General features: G+C 33.1%; 3 protein-coding genes and 1 long non-coding RNA gene across 9 annotated transcripts; 2 read left to right on the top strand and 2 right to left on the bottom strand.

Annotated features, from left to right (window-relative positions):
* The first annotated feature begins 129 nt into the window (after positions 1–129).
* Positions 130–4,623, top strand: LOC124952154. 2 transcript variants are annotated; one of them, XM_047501598.1, is made up of 5 exons: positions 130–422; positions 2,209–2,375; positions 2,459–2,619; positions 3,452–3,620; positions 3,976–4,623. In XM_047501598.1, exons 2-5 carry the CDS (start codon positions 2,209–2,211, stop codon positions 4,163–4,165), a joined length of 687 nt encoding a protein of 228 aa, XP_047357554.1. In that variant the 5' UTR covers positions 130–422; the 3' UTR covers positions 4,166–4,623. The 2 variants fall into 2 exon arrangements, with proteins under 2 accessions (XP_047357554.1, XP_047357555.1); XM_047501599.1 differs by lacking the exon at positions 130–422 and adding an exon at positions 924–1,072.
* Positions 2,625–5,923, bottom strand: LOC124952158. The gene is made up of 3 exons (XR_007101833.1): positions 5,608–5,923; positions 4,031–4,231; positions 2,625–3,932 (listed from the first exon to the last, which is right to left on the bottom strand). It is a non-coding gene; the product is annotated as an uncharacterized LOC124952158 (long non-coding RNA).
* Positions 5,924–6,725: 802 nt separating this feature from the next.
* Positions 6,726–14,311, top strand: LOC124952140 (serine/arginine repetitive matrix protein 1-like). 5 transcript variants are annotated; one of them, XM_047501559.1, is made up of 15 exons: positions 6,726–7,006; positions 7,128–7,217; positions 7,297–7,419; positions 9,045–9,215; positions 9,504–9,664; positions 9,746–9,940; positions 10,023–10,838; positions 10,956–11,087; positions 11,164–11,649; positions 11,797–12,010; positions 12,095–12,180; positions 12,284–12,522; positions 12,604–12,762; positions 12,846–13,339; positions 13,427–14,311. In XM_047501559.1, the coding sequence occupies exons 1-15, from the start codon at positions 6,995–6,997 to the stop codon at positions 13,637–13,639; spliced, it is 3,591 nt and encodes a 1,196-aa protein (XP_047357515.1). In that variant the 5' UTR covers positions 6,726–6,994; the 3' UTR covers positions 13,640–14,311. The 5 variants fall into 5 exon arrangements, with proteins under 5 accessions (XP_047357515.1, XP_047357521.1, XP_047357516.1 ...); XM_047501565.1 differs by having other exon boundaries at positions 11,164–11,343; XM_047501560.1 differs by having other exon boundaries at positions 9,749–9,940.
* A 185-nt stretch (positions 14,312–14,496) lies between these two features.
* Positions 14,497–16,318, bottom strand: LOC124952150 (DNA-directed RNA polymerase III subunit RPC4). The gene is made up of 7 exons (XM_047501585.1): positions 15,971–16,318; positions 15,782–15,896; positions 15,444–15,696; positions 15,278–15,370; positions 15,088–15,212; positions 14,773–15,018; positions 14,497–14,692 (listed from the first exon to the last, which is right to left on the bottom strand). The coding sequence occupies exons 1-7, from the start codon at positions 16,219–16,221 to the stop codon at positions 14,573–14,575; spliced, it is 1,203 nt and encodes a 400-aa protein (XP_047357541.1). The 5' UTR covers positions 16,222–16,318; the 3' UTR covers positions 14,497–14,572.
* Between the last annotated feature and the right edge of the window lie 2,995 nt (positions 16,319–19,313).

Below are 19,313 nucleotides of genomic sequence, written 5' to 3' on the forward strand. Positions count from 1 at the left end.
TTTTCCCCCTTCATTTATCTTAACCGATACACGATGAAGGAAAAAGTTCCGAGGTAAAATAGGGAGCAATACATCCCGCTTTATCCCCTCTTACCGACGGCTTCTTCAGCAAAGCACAGAGAGAGCTACTTAGGACTCTACAGTGCTCTGCAGTCAACCTCTGGACATCCACCTGCGAGGACGGAGGTGTACGACCCCATATCCGGTGTAGTGAGACATGACCGGCATTTGAGATTCGTGCACCCGTTTTTCCCTTTTTCTTTTTTTTTCGTCTCTATTATCTTTCCATTAATAATTGCAATCGAATTCGTTTAATGTTACGTAGAGTTTGGCGATCTTTTTGTTAAAAAGGGAGTGAGATAATTCGGGGGAACACGTTGTGTTTACTGGATAGACTCTCCCTCTCTCTATTTTTTTTCAAGGTGAGTAATAACTTAAAAGTTTTAACAATTGCGTGGGTATTATTTCAATTTTAAATGTAATTTAATTATTTATTATTTAACATAAACTATTTTCAGTAGATTTTTTATTATAGATTTTTATAAATGTGCATCGCAAGTAACATAATCTTTGACAAATTACGATATTTAATTATTATGAGAGATGTACATATTTTTTAGTCTACGATAAACATCGATATTTAGTTTGGAAATTAAAAAAATATACAGTATAATAAATGATCGTTGCGGAGGATAGTTTACAAAATATATAATTCTAAAAAATCAATGACCGGAGAAAATTTGCCTTCTTATAAGAAGATAAGAATCGAATATAATAATTTATTCGTGAAACGAGTCACCGAAACGCTTATACCGTTATTGAACCCGCAAGGATGAGTAAACATAAATAAAACGTACGTGTAAGGTATATGGTAAGGCATGAGTTCAGAAAAAAATCTTTTTGGATGAGACATACATCGTTACCGTTAGAATCTTCCGGATAGATTATTAGAAACATGCTATTAGCTGTTTCTAAGATATCCTAATAAGCTATTTTTGATTCTAGAAGCTAAATCGTTGTAAATCAAAATGATTTAGATACTACGATCGATGAAAATTTTAAATTTACAAATGTAAGTAATAAATAAATAGAACTTTAATGTGAGTAGATAGGGCTACTAGGTACGACCGTTATGTAAGGCCGTTAGGCCGCAAAGTAGGACTGTTTCAAGTTCATTCGATTCTCATGAGTTATATCCTTATTTTCTTTTCTTTTCTTTTCTTTTCTTTTCTTTTCTTTTCTTTTCTTTTCTTTTTCGATATAACTCGCATGGATCTTTTCGATTTCAAAATCGCGACTTGCGTGCGGAAATAATAAGTGTGTGGAGATAGAAAGAGTGAAGATGTGTTTATGTCAGAAGAGACGGATACATTTAATGCCGAAACTCTCTCTCTGTGTGTGTATATATATGTGTGTGCGCGCGCGCGTGCGTTTGTGTATGAAGGGAGAGAGAAAGAACGCAAGGAGGTCGTTAACGTGGTAACGTTAACCGACCTTGAGCGGGATCCATCGATGATTTCTTGATGGTGTTCGGCTTTGATTATAAAAAGAATCAAGCGTAAAAAATTGTTTTTGAATTGGTATACTCGTATAAGAAATCGTGGGAAGTCAATGAAATTCAACATTTGAAATAGTAATTAAGCAGATCTATCAAAAAAGATAGATCATTCGAAATTTGTATTAAAAAGATACATCAGAGTTTGATATTCAACATTCTGCTTTCACTCCTACAGTATCCAGTCTCATACTTGTGAGAATGTGCCTAATGGAAATTATTATGGATCCAACAACCTAGAAACCCGAAAGTGCATATAAGGATGCATACCGATAGCAAGTCGGCACTACTAATCATCATTCGAAATCGTGGTTGCACACGTGAGAGTGACCCCACTAACTAACTAACACAAATAGATTCTATATACGATCGGACACATCGATGCGTGCGAGTTGCCGCGAAAGGGAAAAAAGTTTCAAGCTCTAGAGAACAAGCACACGCTTGGTTCTCATTGCTTTAGCCCTTTTTTCTTTTCTAGTATCTTCCTTTTATTTTTTTTTTTTATTTTCCTTTATGTGTTAATCATCTTTTTCTTTCTACTATACAAACGTAAAAAAGTACATGTTCTTATCTTCTTGCGAACTCGAGTTTTGAGATAGCACGTACATGTTGATTTCATAATTCTTCGTCTATATTTCATTATTTTATTTCAGATGCATAAATATTATTTCGGATTATTTCTAATTATTATCGCGATGTGTGCCAAAGTGTACACCGCGAAAAAGTGCGAAGGAAATGGCCTAGGATTGAAGTATGTATGGGGGGATGCATTAACAGACTCGCTAGATTGCATAGGACCTAATAATGTGCAATATCCTACGTAAGTGTTTGAAGATATCTATTTATAAAAAAGTTACCCATCGTTTTTAACTGTCGATTAAAAGAAATAATTTTTATTTACAGAGCTGCGATATTGAGAACCTTTAAAAATCTTTGGGCAAATGGTCGAACCGCTAGATATCATCAGTCTCAAACTACCGATCCCAAAATAACGAGACAAGCCCTTCTTCATAATTACAAACTCGCACAGGGAGATTTCTCAATAACGGGTCATGCACGAAATGGTGAGTTTTAAATATGATCCATAACTATTCTACCTTTCAAAAAAAAAAAAAAAAAAAAAAAAAGATGTATCGAATCGTTTTAACGGAAACTAAAAGGAAAGAAAATTAGTTACACTCTGACATCATAGATTAATACGAAAAGCTTCTTTCAATGAATTTCTTTTATAAATTGTCCAAATAAAATTCTTTTTCCTGATAAATTTTGCAACGTTCAAGGGAAATGAATTTGACCGAATTCTGAAATAAAAAATAAAGTTACTTTTTTTTTTATGGGTGGTCAGATAGAAACGAACATAAGACCGTCAACCATAAAGATTCAAAGATGTATGGAACGAAGGCGAAATTATTCGTCATTATTTCTTGCATCTCTTTGTAATCATAAATAGGTCGATTCGGAGTTATGATTATGACCTAAATCGATCCAAGTCAATCATTTTTAGTTTAGTTATCTAGGCAGATAGTATTACATGTCATATCGCTTTAAAGTTATCCTCTGATGAGAAGGAATCCTTTGGGACGGAAGACGGGTAATAAGGCACCATGTTATCCAGTCAATACAGTTATCGTTCGTTGTGCTTATAACGGTATTCGTAGGCGACCCACTCACGTTCCTTTCGAACGTCAACTTGTGCACGTTCGTCGCTCCGAAGAATTCCGAGGAATTCCGAGGAAAGAGCGAAGACGACCCCTCTCGATCATGATGTCGATCATCTTCCGTTTTGATCTCATAGATCTAAGGATCTAGCCCTTCCCTATGTTTCTTCTGATCGATCTTTTGATATTTTGGCTTATGGATTGTTACATTAATTTTTTTATTTCTTATAATTTTTAGGTCGAGGATTTTCTGCAAAGGAAAGCTGCGGCTCTCCAAGCAGACTCTGTAAAACAAGGTATAACACCACAGCACCTATGTATGGTGTCAGTTTGACGAGTGGTCAACCAGTGACAATCGTACAAAAGTTTCCTGATCTTCTTCAGCAAGTCGTATTCGAAGTCTGCGAGTAAGTATTCTATATTTATATCATCAATATTAGAATTTCTCTTACTATCATGTAAAAGAAAACGTGTAACTTGTTGAAATATAAACGAGAGAGTTTCGAATTAAAATTCTTGTCGTTCTGTCAGCGATTCGTTTTATTTCAAATGTAGCACACTAGGCCAGATACGTTCTACGATACTTAATGTTCGTAAATAACATACTTTGGCCTACTCTTCAATTATTTTTCGAATAAAGGCTAGTGTTAAATATTTAATCGAAGTAAATCCTTTTTATGATATAATTGCAAACGAATATCAATCGAGTCTTCTTTTTTCTGATTATATAAAAAATAAACATAAAACGAATATATTTTTCAGATCGAAAGAATGCGATGTAGTCCATGGTGAATGCACGCAAACATATGTGCCTTACTTGTTTTTGGTGATTCCTTTGGGGCCGGTGACCCTAACCGGTCAGGATTACGTGCTGGTTGAGAGCGGTTGCGTCTGCAAGCCAAGGAATTTGGCGAGTACAGCATCCGAAGCGCCTGTTGTGCCAAGCTTCTAAGAAGCATTTCTAATTCAGATATGAAACGTTGATGATAATGTCCAATAATTTCTTCGATGAAGTTCTCTAAAATTAAAGGGAGAAACACGAAGAAGGATGAGACATGAGGAGATATAATACGAATATTGTGACGACGTAAATGAAAATTTAAAGGACCGACTCGTCGATCGAAATAGTGAACTTTTTCAGGCGATCGTCGAAATTATAGGAAAATGTGTTTGATGGCAAACAAAAAATATGTACGCAATACGCATACTGTATAAAGAAGTTCAAATTTAACGTAATTAATTAATATTAACAAAATGTTTAACTTGTAAGAAAATATGATTAATCTATGTAAAACTATTACAAAATTATCACGAGACTTTTATGTTTTGTTGATAAGGATATACAAATCGTTTCTTCGCTCCTATTATTTATATATACTGTAATATGTAAAAAAAATTATTTTTATCGTATTAATGTGTCTTGGAAAAAAAAAATATATCATATTATTTTTCGAAGTCATATATAAAAGTAGTTGAAGAGTAAAGCAATGATATTGTGGTAGTTTAAAAAAGTAAATTGGAGCAAGCGACGAGGTCCGCGGAATCTGGTCTCGGAATTCACAATCCAGTTCACTAGACTCGCCTCGAGCCGGTTTTAAGCAAGTGTATCGTAGAATTCAACGATCTCGTATAATCGAAGTATTCTTCATGGAAAACGGGGAGTAATTCTAACCGTAACTTTCACATTATTTTGTTTTTAATAGTCGTTACAATCTAAACGATTAATTTTGATATATTCATGTTCGGAATATATATTTCAAATCAAGTTTGAAAAAGAGAGCATGTTGCATCGATAACTTTCATTGGTCGATAAAGAACACGTAGCTAAATGGTCTTATCGATAGTGTAAAGAACCACTTTCGAATCTTGTCCTTCTTGAGGAAAAGTAACAAGTAAAATAAAAGACAGGGTCAAAAGCAATGAACTTGACTCATAGCATTACTAAATCAATGTTTCAGTCGTTTTTTAAGGTTAAGGTCAGCGAAAGTTGCATATGTTATTTCGAACTTGGTCGGTAAAGAAGAACACTCTCGAAAGGAATGAAAATTTTTTTTTAAATGTCTATAATTTAATATGATAATTTTAAACAAACTCGAGACTACGATATGCTTCTTTCGATACATTGAATATACTTTTGACCCTGTTTACGTCCTCGAAAGAGAACGATGGTAAGCTGTACCGATGAACGGGATGGATGGACGCTGACCGAATCGACTTTACTGTAAATTCCGATGAGTGTAATGTACCGTTACAACTTTGCGGAACCCTTCACCTCGATTCGCGTCTCTTACATTTTTATTTCTCTTAATTGATAGTTTAGCTTCATGTGATTGCACCATTCTCAACACCTGTTAACACGATTTTAAATTCATATTCTTACTGAAAAGCACATACCTATTTCTTTTCTTACATTCCATCTTTTATTCTACTTATTAGAGGATGAATATTTGACGAATATACAATTGTAATAATTAATGGTTAATATTGAAGAATCATCTGTGTTGTCGAACCATTTTTCAGATTAAGTTTCGTCAATAATTTATTTCTTTAACGTTATGTTCCTGTTTAAATACGTTTAAAAAATACGTTAAGAGATCGTTAATAATCGGCTAACTTCATTGCTGTTTACAGGAAAATGAAGACAAGAAAAACTATCAATATATGTGCTAATTTTTCTATCGATAATTATTGAATGCATGTATGTACGTATTTTTTATTTATTATTAGGTTATCTTTCTTCATATGTACAACATATAACATATATCTATCAATATCGTTTTTCTTTTTGTTATGTTTTTAAAAATTATTTGTAAAGTTAAATTTTACTTGAGAAACTTTTCTTTGGAAACTTTAATTTTGTTCACTCATACTATCGATATTCGATAGATAATGTTCTTTTCGTGTAAATTCAATAATAAAGATATTATTAAATTGAATAATAAATACAGCAATTGTTTAATGTATTCAAGCTATTTTATATTTAATTTTTATTCTGATTAATTACCGTTGATGAAAAACGAAAGTTAAATGAACTGAATCCTGATTGGTTAATTCTGAAATTTACAATAATATTGTCCAATGAGAAGTTTTTAAAGGTTACGTCACAATTTTTCTATTTAGAAATTAATTTTGTTTACTACATATTTATACAATAATTTTTTATTAATAATACATTTTAAAACAAATCCAATCACATAAAATGACTATCGACTTATCGAAGAAAAAAAAATACTGCGAAATTTTAGGTTGGTAGTATTGTTGAGGTAGCATGACTTTGGTAGTTTTTGTCATTTTTAAATGTTTGAATAAATATATATTGAAAATTAATTTCGAATATTTAGGCTTCATTGGTCTAAAATGCGTAGAAAAGAAAATATTAGCAATAGAAAATAAGAAAGAAATAAAAAAAAAAATAGGAACTTATATGATGAAATTTCTTTCCAATTTCATAATATTCTTTGCATTGGAATACACTAGATTTTAATGATATACTTCCTTTCTCAATGATTCATATTCGAAGAAATAGTAGCAGCAGCCATGTTGGCCGATTGATCCACTATTCGCGTCTCTACTTAATTTGTTAGAATTTTATGTTCGTATGCAAAATTTGTGAGATTTATAACCGTGTAATAGAAATTGTGTATTACAAAGAATAAGATTTTCGTATTTGTACGATATTCATTTGTTGATAAACAAAAAGAAAAGAATCAGTTTTGGCACTTAGCCGACTGAGAACTACGTTCTCCGCACGGAACTTTTTTAACATCCACACCTTGCCAAGATGATGTATACGGTAAGATAACTCAAATATATTTAGATTGTATAACAGATTTATTTATCTTTGACCTTGAAAACTTGTAATATGAATACATTACGATTGTAAATCTTAATAAATATTTCAACTGTGAACACAGGGGACAACTGCTTCGCAGGATACCAGATTCAGCGATAAGGAGAAGAAACTTCTCAAGCAAATGAAATTTGGTGACTCTCTGACTCAAAAGGTGGTTATAATTACAATATTGTCCGTATTTGTTATCTATAATGGATGTAACAGTTTATATAATATTCTTTTATATTCAGGTCGATATGAGTAAGGTAAAACTGGATGTAATAAAGCCATGGATAACAACGAAGATTACACAGATTCTAGGCATGGAAGATGACGTTGTGGTAGAATTTGTGTATAATCAATTGGAAGAAAAGGTAAGACATCTATCATATCACTTTGGATAGATCCAGCGATATAGCTAATTTAGATTTAGTATCGTTTTATTGAATGAATTATAAAATGCGTTCACTTGGCTTTTTCCCCTCATCATAGGATATCGATAAATACACATTATTTCAGCACTATGTTTGGTATAAGTTACAGACGTTTAGATCCAAAATCTGCACGAGTTGCTGACTTTGGATTCGTAAAGCAACAAGGCAGAAAAGATAGTATTTATCGTACTTGCCTGTTTGCTTTTTAATTTGGTTAAATGTCACTGTTCCTGAGTATCCTGATTTTTGTGAATCCAAGTATCTCCTCCAAGCATATTCATTTTCAACAAAAGAAAACTGATGTAGCTGATCTTGTCAAATTGAATGTGTGAACGTAATGTCTTATCGCATATGTTTGAATTCCCCGTTAGTATAAGTAGAGACCGTTGGTGGGGCTCAACCCTTTTGTCCAAATGGCATTCGGATGTGCTCCTCCCTACATCCGTATGGCCGCCTTTGTATCAGCCGTCGACCATAGCGTCAACCGTTGGCAGCTGCTATATCAACATCAGCTTAGAACAACTGCTGAATCTTCAGCATCTTGGCTGTAGTGGCATCCTCATTACAACGTCATCGAGGGAAACGACTTTGCATCGATACTTTCACCGCATCATGCTGATTCTGCCGATCCTGTTTATTTCATCCTACTTTGGAGCTCTTCATCTATGGTGTTTCATCACTTGGCGTAGTAGCTGACGAAGCTCGTGACTGCAGCCACGAGTATTGTCTTCGTCATAGCTGCCACTTCGATAGAAGTGGTCTGATGTCGAGCTGCTGTTATGAGAGCTGTACCCAGCTTTCATCTGGGATTTGAGCGTCGGCAGCATTCCAGAGGCTTTCTCCATGGGAACATCATCTTTTCAACTTCCGATTCCTGTCAACTGCAGTCATCTATCAACACCGAGATCTGCTGGGAGCTACGTGTAGCTGCAGTATACAGCCGATGTTGCATGCTGAAAATCATCTTCATCGGGCATTATCCATGTTGCATAAGCATGGATTTTTATCGGAGCCGGTTCTACTTGCTGCTTGCAGAAAAACACCGATCATCATCTGGTATTACCAGGGAATTCAGAAAAATTTCCAGTCTACGCTGGAGGTATCTCTTCAATGGTTTGACAGTCTTTGTCAATGGAACAGGTTGGTGAAATGGTAATCCTTTTATTCTGCATTAATTTTTTGACTTTCCTATTTCAGCATTTTCAATATAGCATTCAGTGAAATGGCGAAGAACTTAAAGGTATCTGTATGCTTGAGATATTTCTGCATTTATCGATAAATTAGATATTTTTCTTAGCAAGTACTGCCTCTCGCTGTAGGTAATTTTATATGCGGACTGTGATGCGATGGGTAAGATATGTCACTAATATGGAGATAAATCTGCTTTTTCGAGGGGGAAAAGCAGTTAGTTATAAATTAGGGATAATGATTTTGTATTTTTTTTATATAATGCTCGCATAAAGGTATACATACGAGTACAATTTTTTTTACAAATGTTTAGAATTTGAACGAGCTAAAGCTAAGATTTTGTAAATTGATAAATTTTTATGCTATGTATTTTACAGTTTCCTGACCCCCGAAAAATGCAGATCAACCTCACGGGTTTCTTGAATGGAAGGAATGCTCGATCTTTCATGGGTGAATTGTGGGACCTTTTGGTCTCTGCTCAAGAAAGTGTTACGGGCATTCCAGAGGCTTTCTTACAGCAAAAGAAAGATCAGATTAAAAAACGATTGGTAATTACATCATTCTCTAAATTTCGCATGTAAAGTAAATATATTCACGTTAATTTATATTTCTTCTTTTTTTCATTTTGCAAGGCATACTATATAAATTTATCCACTTGTCTTGTCATGAATTGCTGTCAGAAGTTAGAACAATTGAAAAGCTAAATAACATGTACTAAGAAGTTAGGTTGATTGGTTTAAAAGCTTATAATATTAAATATATTGTATGATAATAAGTAAACGTTATAAAATTAATATAATATATATATATTTAAAATATTGTAATATATTACTTAGGAAGAACAAGAAAAGCTTCAAGCATCTTTAGCAGAAAAAGAAAAAGAGAAGGAACGCGAAAAAGAAAAGGATGAGACGGACAAGATAAAAAAAGAAGAAAAGGAACGTGCTTCATCAAAAGAGCATAGAAGAGATAGAAGTAGAGATCGTGATAGAGACAGGTACATTTTCTTCCATTCGAATGATAATAATTCGCATACTTTGCATTTATTATATTAATTACATTAATATTATTCACATAGAAGTAAAAGAAGTAGATCGAGAGATCGACACAGAGATCGTGATAGATCCAGCCGAAAAAGGAGATCTACTTCGAGATCGCCCAGCAAGAATTCTCTTAAAGATAACGGAAAAGATATGTCAGATATTAAAGTCGAACGTGAAGATTCTCCACAACCTGAAAATGCAATACCGTTAATGCCAGTTAAAACTAAACCGTAAGTATTTTGATGTTTTTCTTCTCTTTTTTTTTTCTTTCACAAATATGTGTATTATCACATATTTATTATATTGTATTAGGGAAGCAGCCGTTGCAATATCTAGATTACAAGCAAAATTAATGAGCATCGCTGATGGTAAAAAGAAGAACAATCGTACACCATCACCCGAGTCATTGGATAAAACAACGAAGAAATCAAGATCAAGATCCAAGTCACCAGGAACGCGTTCGAAGAAATCTAGATCTAAATCACCTAGTCGAGATTCAAAATCACGTAGATCACGTTCACCTGCATCGAAATTAAGAAGATCCCGATCAAAGTCTAGATCTAGAAGATCTCGATCTCGATCTCGATCAAAGTCAAGAAGATCTAAGTCACGTTCGCAAGAGCGTTTAAAGTCTAGAAGATCGAAATCAAAGAATTCTAGATCTCGCAGTAGATCACATTCTAGATCGAAAAAATCTAGATCAAAAAGCGACGATAGAAGTAAATCTCGAAAATCACGATCCGTGTCGAGCGATTCGAGATCTACGAAATCTCGTTCAAAATCATCCGACAAACGAAAGGACAATCTCGATTCTAATCGAAAACGAGATAATAGTACTAGCAGTAGTTCTGGAACGGAAGGTGACAAGGGTGCAAAGGATAAAAATGATTTTGAAATAAGAAAAAAGAAAGATGGTGTGCAAGCCAAACGATCTTATAGAAAAACGAATAAAGATGACAGTGGTAGCGACAGCGATTCAAGTCGTGAGAGAAAATCAGCACCCAAAAGAAGAAGTCCAACACCACGTAAGGAGAGAGGCCGTTCCAAGGAGAGAGATAGATCTCGCGATAGATCGCGAGATCGATCACGTGATAGATCGCGAGATAGATCACGGGATAGGACAAGAAGGTAAAGAAATAGATTCCTTTGATTAAATTTTATATGGATTTTTACATAGAATTTTACATGGGAATTTTACAATTATATATGGTTTATTTAAATCAGGATTATTTTTATGCGCTTCAGGAGATCTTTGGACAGAGAACGTGATCGACGAAGGGAACGAGAAAGAGAAAGAGAGAGAGAAAGATTGGACAGATACAGCGGAAATCGTAACATGCGGCCACCGTCTGTACGCAGAGCACCTAGTAGGCGAAGGTGCGTCTGAATTGCGAATGTTACATGAGAAAGATAGAGGAGGAGTTATTTTAATAAAAAATGTTATCTCTTTCAGAAGTCCGCCACGTAGGAGCCCGGCTAGATATCGTCGAAGATCTCCAAGTCCTGGAGACAGGCGTAGAAGAAGATCTTTGGATCGTAGGAGGAGATCGTCGGAGAGGCGCGATAGACGACGATCACCCGATCGTCGAGATAGTAGACGTCGTTCGCCCGATGGAAGGGATAGATCACACAGGTATGATAGATCATCCTCTCGTGACAGATCGAGTAGACGAGAACGTTCCAGAGATAGAAGGGATAAGGATCGTAGATCGAGATCTAGGGATCAACGATCATCAGTGGATCGTATGAGAGACGGGAAACGATCTCCCGATCGTTCGAAGGATGGGAAGGATAAAACGAGAGACAAGAAGGTTGATGATAAAGTTAAAAGATCGACCGACACGGGATCGCGAAAAGAATTGCGAAACGGAAGGTCTAAGTCAAGTAGCTCGGAAAGTAGCGAGAGTAGTACCTCTAGCAATGAGGATGAAACAGTTAGGTGAGTATGATGTCGTTCTTTCCTATGTCTTTCTTTTCAGAAGCTACGGTTATCCAGTTATATGAGTATTTTTTGATTCGCGTTTTATTAATACTCTTATGTTAATATTATTTTTTTTTATTAATATTTACACACGTGTGCTTGCAGAAAATCAACCGAAAGAAAATCTCAAGAGAAGCACGAGCGGGAACAGTTGGACGAGAATAAGAGAAAAGAGAAGGAGAAGATTCTTAAGGAAGAACCTATGAAGCGGGCTGAAAAAGACGTGAAAAAGACCGAGTCCGTCTCTATTAAAAAGGCTGAACCAAGCGTTTCGCCAAAGAAACAACAGATAACTGCACTTCCTGTCACCAGACATAGGGTAACAAAAAATCTTTTTTCGTTTTTTCTTTATTTGCTTTTTATTTTTATAAATGTTTTAACCTCCGTATAAATAAAATTTTAGTTCTCTAAGAGTTTGTCCCGTACACCTTCACCATTTAAGAAGACAGAAGACATTATTGCAGCTGCTAAGTTAAAACAAACTTCAAAGTATGTACACACATATATATATATATATATATATATATATATATATATATATATATATCTTTATTCTATGTATGTGCATAATGACATAATATTTTAATTGTAGAGAAGATTCTAAGGCAGAATCACCAAAAATAGGCGAACCAAGTCTAGCATCTGGCGACGCTTTTCTGTTGAAAAAAGATGAAAGAACAACTAAATCTGGTAAACCTACATCGGAAGAGAAGAGAACTGGGCAAAAGTCTATTGAAACAATAGCACCGAAAAAGCCACTTGATTCTATAAAAAGAGTAAAAAGAGATAAACGAGATGGATCTACGGATTCCGATGATAGTGATACCGAAGGTAAAGAATAAATTAAATTTCGTTTTATGAAGAGAATTCATTTTCATCATTTTATTATCAATTATATAAATGAATTTATAGGGAAAAAGAAGGTAAAGAAGATAGATAGGTCTAGGAAGTCTAGAAAAGTTTCTTCCGATGAAGACAAATCTGACAAGAGCAAGGCAGGTTCTAGTTCAGAATCTGAAGATGACAGGAAACATCTAGATAAAAATAAAAAGAGAGATTTAAGTCGGGGAGGTAAGATCTAGATCAATATTTATTTTCAAATGGATATATATACATCGTTAGGATAATATACTTATACGAGTTTTTTTTATTAGATTCAATAGATGATCGAAGTAAAGATAGAAAGGACAATAGAAAACGTGAAGTAGTTGAAAGTGAATCACGAAAGCGTAGCACGAAAAAGGAAATAGAGGAGGAAATAAAAAAGGCGAAGAGATCTAGAAAAGATTCTTCGTCTGGAGAAGAAGATACAAAATCAAAAAGAACTAAAAATGAAGATGACAAGTCGAGGTCAAGAAAGTCTAAGAAAGATTCGAGTTCCGACGACGAACCGAAAAAATCGAGGAAAAGAAGAGATAGTTCTTCCGAAGATGAAAAAACTAGAACGCGAAAAACAAGGAAAGATTCAACCAGTGACGAGGAAACGAAAACAAAATCGAAGAAATCTAAACGAGATTCGAGCACGGACGATGAAGATATTGCGGAGAAAGATATGAAGAAGAAGCGGAAAATTGATGATAGCTCTGACGAGGAGAAAGTTAAAAAGAAACGTAAGAAAAAGACAAAAACTAGTACAAGTGAATCAGAGGTAGGTATTTAAATATAATATTGTAAGATATAATAATAATAATAAATATTATCTTTTGTAAATTTTTTGTAAATTCGATTTATACAGGAAAGCGAAATAGAGGAAAAGAAAAAGAAGAAGGATAAAAAGCATAAGAAACATAAGAAACACAAGAAACATAGAAAACACAAAAAGAAGAAGGTCGCGGATTCTGACGAATCTGATGTAAGTGAAGGTAATACGGAAGAGTTAGAAAAAAAGCTTCGGGAAAAAGCATTAAAATCCATGAAAAAAGGACATAGTATTGAAAGAAGTGATTGAGATTGTGTCGTATCAAAGATCGTGTTACCTAACGTGTATTCATACCACAATGTACTTGATCAAATTGATGAATTGTCTTATGAATGACTTTTCCTGTTATTACTGGAAAGGAAGCTAGGTTTCATTACACATTGAATTTATTCATTATGAAACCAGTTTCTAATCCGTGCACTGACATGTCATTTAACAAGTAATTCAATCGTATAGTTCTTATCGTATACTTTAGAGAGTGCGTATTTTTATTTTGATTTTCATTATTGATATTACCAAAAGATACTATAAATAATTTCATAAGTTGATACAAAAGATGAATACATCAGTACATTATTACATTTAAACATAGCTATTTTTTTTGTCCTTGAAGGACGCAATACCTCCTATACACCTCCAAATTTTAACAATATTAAGATATATAGACACGTGATGTGTCAAGCTAGAAAACTGTTTACTTTTACTTTATACGTATTACGAAGCAGTTTACACATGTCTTATACCTAATTTTAAGCGAATTGTTTCTTGTTACATAGCACCGCTGCGATGCAAGATTTATAACTTATTTTCATTTGTGTAGTTAGTTTCTCTCAAGAAATTTGCATTTAGAATATAATAATTTATATATTATATAATATTATTTCTACTGTACAACTTGAAAAATGAAGATATTTTGGTGTCGCCTTCTATTCTCATTCGACAACCTTTACTTTGTAATAATTATAAATTTTGTCTAGACTTTGAAAGTCGTCATATCGAATTTGTACGTGATGTAATTTACTTTATAATTCACACATGCGCGCGCGCGTATTCCTCTTAGTATTTGAAATATATCATTTTGAAAAAAGTGTTATTAATTTGACAATTTATATAATTATTAAATTATTTATTATATCTTACATTAATATATACAACTATCTATATATTTATACATAACATAATTTACATTTTCAGCAGCATAGATTCCCAATCTGGAGAACATACTAATGTACTATTAATTGTTCCGAGATTGATAAGTTCACCATTCAGTTTAACTGTATCTAGTTTTGCAGCTAGAAGATCCTAAAATAGTAATGAATTTTTAAATATTCTTAATTAATCTCGCAGATTACTTTTTATAGCATAAATTTATAAATGATTACTTGTCGAAAACTCAAATTGGATCCAATATCTACAATTAGATTGTTTTCACCTATGCATAAACGTGCTTTTCCAGATTTTAAGATTTGTAGTTTTCCAAGCATACCAGCTTTCAAGCTGCTTAAAGTGCAATAATTTTTTTTGGTACTATCTTTACTTTCTCTTTCTTGCGTCGTATCGTTTGCATGCTTTGATTTTGGTGGATTAGCATCGTCATTTGATTCTAAACCTGGCAAACAATCTGGAAACTACAATTAAATAATTAATTAACTATTAATAATATTTATTTATACTATTTAAACTAAATTTTATAATACCTGCATTAACATATAGGAATGTGGTTTGTTTTCAATAATTTGCGATATATTGTCCAATTGATATGGCTTCTTAGATTCGCTTTTTATAAGTGCTTCTTTTTTAATTTCTTTCTTTGGTTTCATTACTGTAAATTCATATTTTATAGCAAATACGTTATGATAATAAAATAACATATTTCATTTTGCTTACCAGTGCCATTTTCTAAAATGATAGGTTTTTGATCTATTTCTTCATTGTCCGAAACATTATTTTCATGCTTAAATTCTGTTTTATATAATTTCCCTATAATTATAAAACAATAATATATTATAATTCTATTTATTTTTATATTATTCTCATATCAAAAGAATCATACCCTCTAAAATCATAGGTAATATGACAGGAGCATTTTCAGTATCCGGCTCTGTACCATCATCGATAAAATCATCCTTTAATAATGCTTTTAGTTTCCGTTCTTCTTCATCTTTATCAATATCACGGTCCAAATTTAATTTTGGTTTTTCTATAAAAACTTTTCTATCACAATCACTGTATCTATCTCCTCCTTGTCCCTTAGATCTTCTACCACCTTGGGTATCAGTTGCACCTTGAGAAAATACACCAGAAGTCTGTGGGTATAAACAAATAGAAATAAAATATATTACATCATAGAAGTTTGTTTCGTCAAGAAATAACTACTGTTATGAGATATACCTGGATTAGATTATTAGAACCTCTGCCTCGTCCACGATCCGATAATCCACGTCCTCTTCCTCTGCCTCTTTGCTTAGATGATTTTTCAGTATCGCTTTTATTTACTACTGTTTCCCTAAAAACAAACTATAGTTTCATTGTTGTTCAAGTAATAATATTTTTAAATATAAAAGACAAGAATGGACTTACTCTTTCTTTTTGTTTCGTTGAGCATTAAAATTAGGTACATAAACTTTTTTCGGTTTTTCAGTCTTAATATTTCCACCTAGAGTTAAATCACGTGGTAACCTAAAAGAAGTCAATCGTGTTGTCGTGGGTGAAACTCCTGGTTCAGTTTTAATATTTCTGAGAGGCACTGGTAAAGAAGTTCCCGGTTCAATTTTGATTCGAACATTTTCTGGAAGTGTGTGATTTTTATCGCGGAATTTATCAGAAGCCATTTCTAATGATTCTAACAATTTCGTTTGCGTTGACTATTATCTTTGACATTCATGCTTTTGCCAAGCGGCCATTATTAACCAATGCCAACTGTACAAAAGTACCAAAGTCTTATATGTACACTGTTACCAATCATAAAAATAAAAACTTCTTGCTGATTAATTACTTGAATGTTGATCATCTTGATTTAATATATTTTATTTGAATATTATATAGATAATATAAAATCATAAATTTTAATTTCCATTTTTATGTGAAAAATATTTAATATTATTCTAGTATAAATATAAAACAATTTTAAAGAATTGAATCTTTCTATATTTTGATTTGAAAAAATAAGATTATTAAAATATTACTGTTTTTTATTTTGAATACGAAAATCTAAATTTTGTTCTTATAAATAAACGATTTAGGTCTTATATGAAAATGCATGATTTAAATATTGCTTGTTTACGCGGGCAAAGTTGATACCCAATGAAGTAGTGGCTGCCATAATATTTTCGTTATTTTGCGCGGCAATAAGGCAGCCATTGTAATCATGTTGCAAGATGAGTACTATATTTTACAGATTTTCTGCTATGCAGTCATCAATATCATAGATTTTTCAACAGAATCATACCCGGAATCATGCTTGAAATTACAGGTAATGAAATTTATTTATTTCATAATATTTATCAATTTTGAAATGAAAACAAATATCTGGCAGTTATCAAGTTTTTACGTTTATTTTACCGTCTTTAATTATTCGAGTGTTTGTAAATTGTTATATAGATATATTTTTAATGAGTTACATATGTTTTATATAATCGATGATAAGAAGAAAAAAAATATCAAAAAGTCTAAGATAAGATGAAAATAAGTATAATATGCAACTGACAAACCTATTTCCCTGAAGAATATTTTCGAAATTATTTTGCAGAATGGGAAGTATATTTTTTTAATATAAGTCATTTCTCTCAAGAGAGACCTTTCTCTCTCTCTCTCTCACTCCCTCTCTCTCTCTTTCTCTCTCTTATGACATTTAGATATGTTAATATTCCAGCTGCTTTGGAAATTATTTAATAATTACAATAATCATTTTATAATTTTAATGCACACAGCATTTATTATAAATGTCAAATTACACATATCTAACCATATAGGACAAATTTGAAGTAGTATTATTACTTCAATAAGAATTTGCAAGGACATAAGAATTTAAGTAAGAGAGATTATTAAGTATACAAAAAAAAAAAAGATTTATTTGGTAAGTTTTAATATTGACCGAATTGTAATAATAAAATTTGTGATATTATGAGAGAGTTAGGTGAACGTAGGCGGGGTAATAGGATGAATGTTTTTAGGACGATCAGTAGTATTTAGCAGGCAAGCAGGCAAGAGAGCGAGCAAGCAGGTAAGCAAGCAAGCTGAGCAGAGAGGCTGACTGAGTAGAGTAAGCAGGAGCGACATAGGGGATAGGAGAGTATAGATACATATAAGACGGTGTGCGCGATGAGGTCATCGCGTGGTTTTTTAACCGCGCCGGCAGTCGTGAAGCAGACCGCTTGAAAGCCGGCTGCCTTACGTTCGTTTCTGCTCTCTCGTGATTTTTCTAACTCGGTGCCACGTGCCCGAGAGTTTCGTTCTTTACCTCTTTTTCCATTATTTTTTTTTTCTTCTACTTTTTACGTTCGCGAGTTCGAGAAATACTTTGATATTAAATTCTTGTTTCTTTAAACTAAGAAAAATACAAAGCGTCATATTTTAATAAATGTCGTCTTTTTATCATCGTCTCGCGAATCCTGATTCTTAATCGAGCTATCGCCCTGGACAACAAATTTTCATTAACGGATTACGATCGAGCAGATCCACGAGTCATAAAATCGTTATACACCGCTAGACACATGACCGATTTAAAGTTCGACCGGTCGGTACGTTTCTTAAACCTGTTTTAACTTCTCCTCTCTTTCTCTCGATTATTGTATACATCGGTGAGTGAATTTTCGAATAGCCCAATTGTAGTGAGTCAAATCGTTTTTGCATTGTCCCTTTCGATTGTGTGTGATTTGCTTTTTTTTTTCTGTTTCCTTTTTTCTTTCCTTTTTTTTTTCTTTTTTTTTTTTTTTTTTTATTTTCTAATCGATCTATGTATCTGTTTTTCTGTTGGCAGATCAAACGACGAACGTCTCTGAGCTGCTATAGATTATATTTTAACAACTTGCCTGTTTTTAATTTGGAAGTTATGAAGAAGGTAAAGTTTGTTAAAAGAAACAGAATTAATCTGTTTACGTTTGTAAAAACTGACTCTAATTGTTGACTAGACAGATAAACATGATGTTTTTCTAATCTTTTGTGTATTCTTCACGTGCACAAATATGGAAATGTAGGAGTAATAGGAATTTTTGTTGTTGAATTAATTTAAAGATCCTTATAGAGAATACAGAATATAAGCTAATCACAAACAACAACGAAAGTTTTTTTGTCAATGTATTCTTATATACGCGATAAACAGCTTCTCTTCTTTCTTATGTATCCTACTTATATACCGCTATGTATTCTTTTTTACATACAGGTTTTCCGTTACCTCTCTTTCTCTCTCTCTTTCTCTCTCTCTCTTTTTCTCTCTCTTTTTTTCTCTCTCTCTCTCTCTCTCTCTCTCTCTCTTTCATTAGCAAGGAATTAAAAAGTAAAATCGAAGTATAGTTCGTACGGTATGTTTTGGTTGCTGTTCGCTGGAATGGAAATGTTTTGTCGCGTAGGCGTAACGATTTATAAGGAGGATAAGGACAAGCGATTTGAAATTTATGCGTTTACAGTGGTAAACAATTATCAGTCATTAACGTTGGTATTCCATTATCTCTCTCTCTCTCTCTCTCTCTCTCTCTCTCTCTCTCTCTCTCTCTCTTTTCCTCTGTCTCTTTCTATTACATATTTTTTTAGAAGTTAAATTTCTCTTTCTAAGTCTCTTTTGAAATGCATTATTATTTACAATTCGAATTGAAAGCAAAAATATTGAATGTCATGTGAATATCAACAAAATTGATTAAACAATCTTGTTTCTTTTCCTTTTTCATTTTATTATTATTATTTAAATATTTTATAGCGATTTTATGCG

This window comes from Vespa velutina, chromosome 10 (assembly GCF_912470025.1).
Source record: "Vespa velutina chromosome 10, iVesVel2.1, whole genome shotgun sequence".
Lineage (NCBI taxonomy): Eukaryota > Metazoa > Arthropoda > Insecta > Hymenoptera > Vespidae > Vespa > Vespa velutina.